Below are 10,913 nucleotides of genomic sequence, written 5' to 3'. Positions count from 1 at the left end.
CAAGTTACACCAGCCCACCAACAGTCATGTGTATCAACTATCTACACTTGAGTTGGAAGAGTCCTGTCCACTCATGGAAATGCCCCCGAGACCTGGCACTCTTGAATCCTTGGCAGGGCAAGCTCCTCCTCAGAGTGCAACAGACCCCTTTTCATGGATGCAGAGCCTATAACTCCTGAATCTTCTTTTTCATCGACAGGCCCCAGCACATGACAGAACTTGTCATCTGGGCAGGGGACACACTAGTTCCCTATGAGGGTCCAAATTTTAGGGTGAGAGTCCTAGGCTGGCCAGGGCAGAATGTGGAAGAGGGTCACTTCTGACATTTGGTGACAGGAAAAGTTCAGAACTGTGTGTGCTGTCCGTAGCAGTTTATAGTGAGAACAGCGAGGCACAGCTAGGGTTTTGAAGATTTTTATTAAAAACAACACGAGTGCAGAATACTAAAACAAAAGTGGTCAACTCCTCTTTCCCTCCCAGTCTGCTGATATCCCTCCCCCACAGGGCTCTACCTAGATGACCCCAGGGGCCCAAACCTGCCTGTCTGCTACCCCCACCCAATCCCACTTTCCTGCAGCTTCTGACTTGTCCCCTTTAAAAAGATAAAAATACTCCCCTCCCCAACTTGGTTAAAAATATTTTTAAAAGATTAAAAGCTGAATGTGTGTGTATGTGTGTGTGTGTATGTGTGTGTGTGTGTGTTTTAAAATAAACACTTAAAATGCTGAGTGTCTTGCTCTTCCCCCTAGGCCTGGCTCTGGGGTGTCTGCCTCCTCACCCACCCCAGGAGGACAGATACCACTTGGTGCCCCTTGGAAATGTTCAGGAAGTAATTCCTTCCAAATTTCCCCTGAAGTCACAGATTCCACAAACTGCTTGTATCAACACACATTCTTCATTATGGGCACCGCTTCCCTGTGCTGGGAAGCAGGTCTCTTTTTGTCAACTAGACCACATGCTTCAGATTCCCTGCAAACAGGACAGAAAACAGAATTCAGGTTCAGGTAACATATGCCTTATATACCACAATAGAGCTGAGAAGAAGAAAATATGTATTTATATTTTGGGGCCAGTTCTCCTGCTGAGAATGGGAATTTGGTGACCCTCTTTTATGTGAGTAAGCCTTAAATGATGAGGGACAAAGGGCTTAGATACCCTTGTCATCCTAGAAAGCAATACACAAATCAGCAAGATTTTTGACCACCGTCTAGGTCAAGCAGAACAACCACGTGGCTGATCCCAGGTCCATCACCACTTCAGATTTATGAACCAAACAAATGGTTGTTACACACACACACACACACACACACACACGTGTGCACATCCAGGTAATAATTTTCAGAGGTCCCAGGTAACTGCATCAAATCTTCCTTTACCCCAACCTTTCTGTCCCTCTTAGCAGGGCACAACCCTTCTGGCATTTCCCATGCAGTATGGAGTAATGGGGGTCTTCCCTTTCCTTCAGGCCAAGAGTTCTGTTGGAAAAGCTCTATACAGGACGGGGCTCTAAAAGAGATCAGTTTGTCCACTTGGTCCTTGGTCAGTCTTCTCTTTGCTCCATTTCCTTGTGTAGAAACACCAGAGTCCAAGTTCTACTGCCTGCTTGTCTTTTTTGAAACAGGAAGAATACTGTTCTATTTAAGTTCCAAAATCTAGTACAGTGCCTCACACCAGGAGGTATATAGTAGATGGAGAATGATGGATGAGTGGAAGAGGGAAAGAGGTACTCAGAAGAAGAAGAAGAAAAAAAAAAAAAAACAGTTGCTTTTCTACTTAAGAAAATCTTAGGTTTTGGTGCTGGGGATCAAATCCTGATTCCTGTGCATACTAGGTAAGTGTTCAATGATTGAGTTCTACATGTGTAAGTTTAAAATTAATCTATAATAAAATTGACTTTCTTCCATGAACACACACACACACACACACACACACACACACACACACACACACGTTCTTGATACCCCTAAAGCCTTCAGTGCCATTCTTTTGCAGTCACATCCTCCTGCCTACCTGACAGCCACTGATGTGCTCTCTGTCACTATAGTGTTGCCTATTCAAGAATGCCATATAAGAGCTAGATGGTGGTGGCACACGCCTTTAATCTCAGAACTTGGGAGGCAGAGGCAGGTGGATCTCTGTGAGTACAAGCCTGGTTTACAGAGAGAGTTCCAGGACAGCCAGGGCTGTTACACAGAGAAACCCTGTCTCGAACCCCCACCCCCACCCCACCCCAAATAATGCCATATAAATGGAATCAAAAAGTACAGCTCCATATGAAGTTGCAAATAACAGCAACAACAAAACTCACAGTATGGAGAGAGCCCATGTAACCTTCACCAGGGTTTTTCCAATTAGCATCTTACATGACAATTGTTCATATCAAAACTAGGAAGTTGACATTCGCATATTTCATAGATATTATTTGTATTTAATGAGTCTGACATTTACTTGTGTGTTAATAAGTATACAATTCTATACTAGCATTTTCGATCATTGTACTGCTCTTCAGATCTATCCAAAGGGGGGGGGTGGATAGAGAGGTGAGAAGGCTGAGTATGATTGATGTATATGATACACATGTATGAAAATGCCAGTGAAACATTATTTTGTGTAACTAATAAATGTAAAAAACCCCATCCATGTTGCTGTGTGCATGAAAATACCAGTGTGTGTGGCAGAGTCTGTATAACCACCACCCACTGAAGTGACAATAGAGCCTTTTGGCTGTTGTGAATGAAGCTTCTATGAACATTCACATACAGGTTTTATGTGAACATAATGTATACTTATTGTCCTTTTTAAGACAGGGTTTCTCTGTATATAGCCCTGGATGTCTTGGAACTTTCTCTGTAGAACAGGCTGGCCTTGAACTCAGACATCTACCTGCTTCTGCTTCTTAAGTACACTTATTTGTACAAGAAAATTCTATAAGCCAGGTGGTGGTGGTGCACACCTTTAATCCCAGCACTCAGGAAGATCACTGGTCTACAGAGCTAGTTCTAGGACAGCTAGGGTTGTTACACAGGAAACCCTGTCTCGAAAACAACAATACCAACAAAAGCTTGTGGTGGTGCACACGTTTAACCCCATTGATATTCTTAGCAGGGATCTGGTAGGGAGCAGGTTTCCCTACAATATGTAGAATTGTTTGTTTTGCCTGTTCTGATGGGTGCATAGTACTATTTCATTATGATTTCACTTTGATGTCTCCTAATAGCTAATGATGTTAAACATCTTTTATGTGTTAATTTGCTATTTGTATATCCCTTTTTATGTCTTATGCTCAGTTTTTAATTTGTATTTTTTCTACTGTTGAGTTTGGAGAGCTCTTTGTATGTTTTAGATACACATCTGTTGTTGGGTATGATTTGCAAATATTTTTATCTCAGTACATTTGTTATCTCTTCATTCTAGTAGCAAGTCTTTTGTAAAGCTAAAGTTAATTTTGATGAGGCCAAGTTCAGCAGTTTTTTTTTTTTTTTTGGATCATGTTTTTGGTGTTTGAAAGTAACTCAAAAATCCTTGGACTGTGCCTGATTCTTTATGTTCCTTTGTCTTGGGGATTGCCAAACCTAACTTCAAGATGTGTCTCAGTGCTGTCTCCTTTCTCTTGCACTATACTATCTTAACCTTTGTCACATGCCTTTATTCAGGTCACTGCCTCAGACTCTTCACTGATGCTCTTGATTGTAGGGCTGCTTCTTGATCAATGCAAACTGTGGTCCACACCCTTTCTTGAGCCAAGAAACTTCAGTATTTCCTGACTATCTGGGAGTAAAGCCTAAAGCCTTATCCTAGACTGGACTCCATACATAGGTCCTGTACATACATGTGGGCCTCTGCTGAGGGCAGCCCACAAGGGACCCTACTGGTGAAGTAAGGATCCCTTTATCTGTAAGCATAGCTAGTGCTTGGGGAATAAATAGATACATGAAAGAATAAGACTCTGTCATGTGATTTAGTAACAGAAGACACAGAAAGGAAAGGTGGGTGCTGTATTCTATTATGCCTGACTTGCTCTGTCATTACATTTGGAGGTAATTAAGTAAAACAGCAGAAATAATTTCCACCAAAAGTTGATGAGGAGCAACATTGAATTTGGGTAACAAAAAACATGTAAGCTAAAATAATACCCATTGTTTTTCTCCTAATGTCCAGCTTTTCTAGCATTGGGTGATAGTCTGAGAACATTCTAAAGGCCAACACAGTTTGAAACCTGGAAGACAGTGCAAGAGAAAGTTGAAAATAGCACTAACTCAGAGACATTTTGAGATTAGGATTCAGATCAGAGAGGGGTAAACCTAAATGCCAAGAGAGCCAGAGAATCTATTGCATGTGAGCAAAATCCAACTAGGGCAACACATGGAGTTGCTATGATGCTTTTATCATTTTGCTACCTTGACTCATGACCAGAATAATAAGTAGTTTCCTGCTTTCCTTTCATTCCAACACTTGGGCTCAGAAGCAGGCAGATCTGTCCATTCGAGGCCAACCTGGTCTGAATAGTGAACTCTAGGGCAAACTCGTGATATATAGTTAGGCCTCATCTCAAAAGCAGTTTCCCTTTTTCTCAACTACTATAAAAATAAAGAAAACTAAAACAGTGTGAGTGGAAACCCATGCTTGGCCTAGAGTAAGACATAAAATGGGAGGGATAGGGTTTGAGGCAAACAAGATGCACATGCTTGCCAAGTGGATCTAGCCATTCATTACCAGGCTGCCATATAGGCCCCATGTGTCTATATTTTTCATTTCCCAAGTGAAGTCAGAAATATACATTTTAATGCAAAGTTTCCACAGTGTTAAATGTGGGTGACTGAAACTTTTAAAGAATATGAATAGTCAAATCACCTTTGAAAGCAAAATGTAGCTTGTGGCCTGTTTATAATTTCTAGTTTATACTCAGGATGCTCCACTTCCTTCTCGATATTCATGTCTGGATAATTAATTATACTAAGACTTCACCTCTGATATACAAGAAGACCTTCTGAACCAGCACTCAGGAGGACTTCTGATTCATTGGTTGATTCCTTTTGGTTTTCTGAGACAAAGTCTTGCTATGTAGCTCAGTCTGGCCTCAAAATGAAGATTCTCCTGCCTCAGCCTCCCAAGTCCTGGGATTACAGGGTATACTACCATTGACAGACTCATTTGCAATCTAGTTTTTCAGTGAACATTTATGTAGTGGTTCCCTTGTGCTATGTCTCTTGCTAGGTGCTAGGAAGCCTTTTTATTAGTCTTTCTTTTTTCAGTTGATAGATTTAGATTGATACACTCATCTACAGAATGTCATCTGGGTTACTTCTATATCTGGATGATTATGAATAAAGCTGCTATAAACATTCATGGGCAAGTTTTTTTCATGGACATGGGCTTTAAGTTCTTTGGGTAGATACCAAGGAAGCAATTGCTGGATTGTATAGTAAAGAGTGCTTACTTAGCTTTAGCACAAACTGGTAAACTGTCTTCCCAAGTATCTGCACTATTTTAGCCCTAACAAATACTGAGGGGTCCTATTACTCCATGTCCCCTCCAGAACTTGGTGTTGGCAGCATCTGCTCTAATAGTGTGCAGTGATGTCTTGTTTGTTTGTTTTTGTTTTTTTGAGACAGGGGTCCTCTGTATTATTTTGGAGCCTGTCCTGGAACCAGGCTGGCCTTGAACTCATAGAGATATGCCTGCCTCTGCCTCCCACGTGTTGGGGTGCAGTGATATCTTGTTGCCTTTATTTGCAGTTCCTTTGTGGCACACAATGTTGGACATCCACCCATACAGTTTCTTGCTATCTGCATATCTTTCATGAGTTTCCTTTCACATTTTTGCCATTTCTAAGTTGGGTTCTTTGTTTTCTTATTGTTAAGTTGGTTCATATAGTGTATATATTTCTCTAGCCTGGTTCTACTGTCAGAGGTCCCTTAGACTGTCCAGGCCTTCTAACTGAGATCCACATTCAGGGAGTCTGAGACAGTCCAATGCTGGTTTCCCAGCTATCAGTATGGGGTCCATGAGCTCCCCCTTGACCAGGTCAGCTGTCTCTGTGGGTTTCTGTAGCCTGGTCTTGACCCCTGAATAGAGGTTTTATTTCTTCCTTTGTTTACAGCCTTCCTCTTCAAGCCATTATCCAATTCCAAAAGATAACAAATCTATGCACTTCCTCTCCTTCATTACTGTTACATCTCTGAACCTCTACTACCGTTTGCATGGAGAGCTCTTCTGATTCTTTTCCTGTTCCCTATACTCAACTACGTATCAGCCAGGGTATTTTTATTAATGCTCACGTTGGACCTTATTGGTTCTAGCCACATAGGCTTCTTTCTGTGGTTTGAACATGAGTCTCCCCTTGTAAGTCATCCCCCTCCTTCAAACTTGCAATTCATTCTCTCTGGATGCTGTCCTTGGATAGTCTAATTTTGGACCCATCTCATCACTTCTGTTACCTTGAGTCTACAGGTTTCAACCCCAAAGTCACCTCTGAGAGGCTTTAGATACATCCACATTAAACAGCCACCCCAGTCACTTTCTACCATGTGGTCCTGTTTTATTTTCATTGATGCACTCAGCATACTAGAAGCATCTGTGATTCTTGCTGTCAGCCGGTGTCTCCTCCCAGGTTCTGTGTGGGTAGGAGCTATGTCCATCAAGCTTACTGCTCTGTCATCAGCATCATTTATAGAGCTTGGCACACAGCAGGGGCTCAATATTCAGTCACTGTAGAAACTAATGTCTGTAGAACTGCAGAGCAACTGACTGACTACTTTCTCTCTCAACTCAGAACTTTAGTACACACATGGTTGAGGCGAGCAAATACATGGCAATAAATGGAGACTCAGCACTTTGGGCTGGGGTGGCAAATGAGATTTTAGCCCCCTTCTTTTTAATTAGCACACATTAATTGTATAAAACAATGGGTTTCAACTAACAATCAGAGCAATAGTGGAGAGGCTATCTTAAATGTCCTTCCGTGATAATGAGATTGATAACTACCTTATATGCCATCATAGGGCCCTTATCCAGTAGCTGATGGAAACAGAAGCAGACACCCACAGCTAAACACTGAGCACCGAACTCCTGGAATCCAGTTGCAGAGAGAGAGAAGTGATGAGAAAATGGGGGCAAGACCAGACTACAGAAACCCACAGAGACAGCTGACCTAAACAAGGGGGAGCTCATGGACCCCATACTGATAGCTGGGAAACCAGCATAAGACTGACCCAGACCCCGTGAACGTGGGTCTCAGTTAGAAGGCCTGGGCAGTCTAAGGGCTCTCTGACAATGGAAACAGGATGTTTCCTTCGTGCACGAAAGGATTGTAGGAGCACATTCCCCATGGAGGGATACTCCCTTAGCCTAGAGGCTGGAGGGAGGGCCTAGTCCCTACTCCAAATGACTTGACAGATTTTGATGATCCCTCCTGGAAGGCATCACCCTCCCTGTGGAGTGGGTGGGGAATGGGATGGGAGGGGGTGGGGGGACCTGGGAGGGTGGGAGGGAGAGGGAACTAGGATAGATATGTAAAATAAGAAAAAAATAATTAAAAAGTAAAACAAACAAACAAACGAACAAACAAAACAATGGGTTTCAGCTGGGTGGTGGTACATGCCTTTAGTCCCAGCACTCGGGAGGCAGAGGCAAGCACATCTTTGTGAGTCCGGGGCCAGCCTGGGCTAGAAAGTGAGATCCAGGCCAGGCTCCAAAGCTACACAAAGAAACCCTGTTTCGAAAAACCAAAACAAACCAACCAACAAACAAAAAACCAACAACAACAAAACAAAACACTTCTCAAAGTACTGTCTTAGAAGTAGTGCTTTCAGGAAGGCTGCCATATCTACTTAACATCTCTTTTATTCTGAGGCAGGGTCTAGTTGTGTAATGCCAGCAGGTTCTCAAACCTATGCTTCTCCTGCTTCAGCCCTCCTATATGCTGGAACCTGGAGGTACCGCCACATTCAGCTCTCCACTTAACCTCTTCACCAAATACCTAATATTTTTCTGTATCTCTATTACTTTTGAACTTTAATAGCTATTTTGGTGTTATCTATTCTAAGGGGTAAACTTTACCAACAGACATGTTGTACTTTTTACATCTTGGACATACATTAAAAAACGATTACAATGAAAAAGTTTTTGGCAGTCATCTCTCCTAGAGAGGGACACAAGGCACAAGTGAGAAATAATCGTAGGCATGGTTCCTGGGGAGTTGCTATCCAGGCTTTTGTGCAGCCATCAGGAATCTCCTACCCTTACCTACTTGGCTTCCTCAGTTCATTGTGGTATTCTCTTCTGTGCACCTTTACTTGGCCAATGGTGTCCTCTGTGCTCAGTTCTAGGGTCACAGAGAAGAGCAAAGCACATTTCTTGCCGTTTAGGAGCTCTCAGTGCAGTGATGTGTAGGACACCACCATCTACAGCAGCAGGGCTACCTGATAAGCATATGTATAGTGCTCAGGGTAGAAAGGGCACAGAAGGTCTCACAGCAGATGGCATTGGGAGGGGCAGAAGGGAAAAATGTTGCAGGTATCAGGAACATAGTAGTAAGAATAAAGACAACCCCAAGGTTTTTGTGTGCAGAGCTCAGGATGAAGGGCAAGTGGTTAGGATTTTAGGAAGGAGAAGGGTGCTTGTATGATCTAGAAAGTGCTTTCTAGTTGATGACAGTTGTGAGGGCCTTGCTTTTAACTGGGGGCAATGGCAGTCTAACAGTTCTTACTTCTCTTTTCTTAAAAGAAAATTATTACTGCTGAGTCATCTCTTCAGTCCTCTTTTGAGATGGCATAAGTTTGTAGCTCAAGATGCCCTGAGTAGCTGAGAGAGCTGAGACTGGCCTTGAACTTTGAGCAATCTTCTTGTCTCAGCCTCGTGAGTACTAGGATGAGAAACACCACACCTAGCTCAGTCCAAAGGAATTCTACCCAGTCTTGAGCATGTTGCTGACATGGATGGCTGATTTAATTTTTAGCTGGTGATTGTCAACTGTATTGCTTGCCTTGGAATGTCAATCTTTCCTGTCATCAAAAAGCCTTTCAATGACAATTCTGTAGAATCACGAATTACCGTTTGTCTTTCTCCTAGCTGAATTAGAACCTGGGGTTGTAGATTAATCCCACCAGGCTTCTGGCACTTCCAGGCTATCAGCACTTAAAGCACATTACCCTGTGGCTTAGGGCGCTCTGCTCAGCTTGCAAGGCCCCACTGCAGGCTCAAATGGAATCGAAGCAATTTCTAAAATAGCCTATGATTCATTTTTTCTCCCCTCCTGTGCCTAAATCTGCTGGCTCCATGCGGAGGGATGGGCACAAGTAACTGTAGAGGTGACATCACAGGAGTGGGCTGCGTGCCTGCCCGGCAGCTAGTGGAGCTGGCCTTAGCGGTTGTCCATCTATTGGGCTGGGTGATTGCCTCCCAGGCATTTGGGAGTCACAGCTCCCAGGTTCTTTTTGTCAATGTTCCTTCTCCACATTTTTTTCCAGACAAAAATTCTGTGCTGGGAAATCAAGGATAATGGGAATAACAGAAGCAGGAAGGATAATTTAGCTTTACATCTGTATAATGCTTCAGTTTCAAAATGATTTGCTCCACCCAAACACCAGTAGGAAATGGAGGCTGGGATTTTCAGCTTGAAGTGGAGACAAACTCTTGCTGTCTTGCACAAAATATTAATATCTACTACTCAGTCCAAGGCATATCCCAGTTAGGCCTTGCATGCTACTAGGAGGCCCTCTTCAGTATCGTGGTGCTTCCTAGAAGATGTATTCAAGGGGATGAAATGGTCTGGCAGGCACAGTCTCTTATCCATGCCATCCCATGGTCGCCAGCAAGCAGCGCCAGCCTCAGCACTGCCAGCTCCTTTTGCACACCATGGCTAACAGCCCCAGTGGTCCCAAGACGTTTACTAGAGCCAAAGGCATGGACACTAACTATGGAGCCTTGAAGATAGGGTGTGTCACGAACATCTGGAAGTCCCACCCACTGCCAGAGTAGCTTAAAGGCCTAGAAAGGAAAATCCACAATTCAGGTCACATCAGCCATGCTGTGGATCTTGAACGGAAGGGCCACTGAGCTCTGAACAGCTGAGGAGTGGGGTGGAGGGATTCTTTTCTGGGAGGAGCCATAAAAATAGTTTCTAAGCAGTCTCATGTTTACTCTGTGATCTTCGAGCACCTGGTCCCAGCATGGCTTGCTGTCCCTGATGCTCTACTGTCAGGCTCCCTTGGTCTTGCCCAGCATCATAGCCACCAAGCTGGTTTCCAAAGGGGTGCCACAGTCTTGCATGGTCCTCTCACTTTTAGATTAGATTTCAGTGCCACTATGTTTTTTTTCCGGGGGGGGGGAGGGAGGAAGGAGGCAGCAAGCCACATACTCCCAGCAGTACTGCAAGAGTGACAGGTACTCCTGCTGTTGTGATTCATAGCTGCTACCACCACCATCACCACCAAATGAAGTCATAGGATACGAGGCAAAAATCACAGGTGTGGTCAGTGTCATGAACATGTCATCTTTGTAAACCAAGATGCTTACCCTCAGGCCATCCTTTCTGATGGAGACCTTCATGGAGCATAAAAGTTACCCCTTTGATGGCTGAATCTATAAAGTATATGTGGTGAGTGGCAGGCAGAAGAGGCAGCTGGTCATCACCTCCAGATGAGGCTTACCAGAACTTGTTCTGCTTGCAGTGTGTGTGTGTTTGTATGTACGTCTGTGCATGTGCACACACGTAACAAAGTGGATTAAGGATCTCCGCCTCAGTCTGTTTTAGAGATGTGAATAAAAATCCTGGCCTGGGACTGCTTCCTCTCTGGTTGACTGATTCTTCAATTGATTTGTATTTATTAGCTAATGAAATTAAAGTTGTAAAAATGATAACAGAAACACAATAAATCTCTCCCACAACTGGCTGTTTCTGTGTCACTATGGTG

The 10,913-nt window shown here is 43.5% G+C and overlaps 1 protein-coding gene across 2 annotated transcripts in view; it reads right to left on the bottom strand.

Annotated features, from left to right (window-relative positions):
• Window positions 1-406: 406 nt before the first annotated feature.
• Hdac8 (histone deacetylase 8) overlaps window positions 407-10,913 on the bottom strand; it is a 210,126-nt gene continuing 199,619 nt past the window's right edge. For both annotated transcript variants that reach the window (XM_051178938.1, XM_051178936.1), the window contains exon 11: window positions 407-969. In XM_051178938.1, coding sequence (XP_051034895.1) covers window positions 947-969 — 23 coding nt within the window. In that variant the 3' untranslated portion in view covers window positions 407-946. The remainder of the gene's footprint in view (window positions 970-10,913) is intronic.

The sequence above is a fragment of the Phodopus roborovskii genome, unplaced genomic scaffold (genome assembly GCF_943737965.1).
Source record: "Phodopus roborovskii unplaced genomic scaffold, PHOROB, whole genome shotgun sequence".
In the NCBI taxonomy this organism is placed as follows: domain Eukaryota; kingdom Metazoa; phylum Chordata; class Mammalia; order Rodentia; family Cricetidae; genus Phodopus; species Phodopus roborovskii.
The sequence above is the reverse complement of the archived record's forward strand: the minus strand, read 5'-3'. Positions and strand labels throughout refer to the sequence as shown.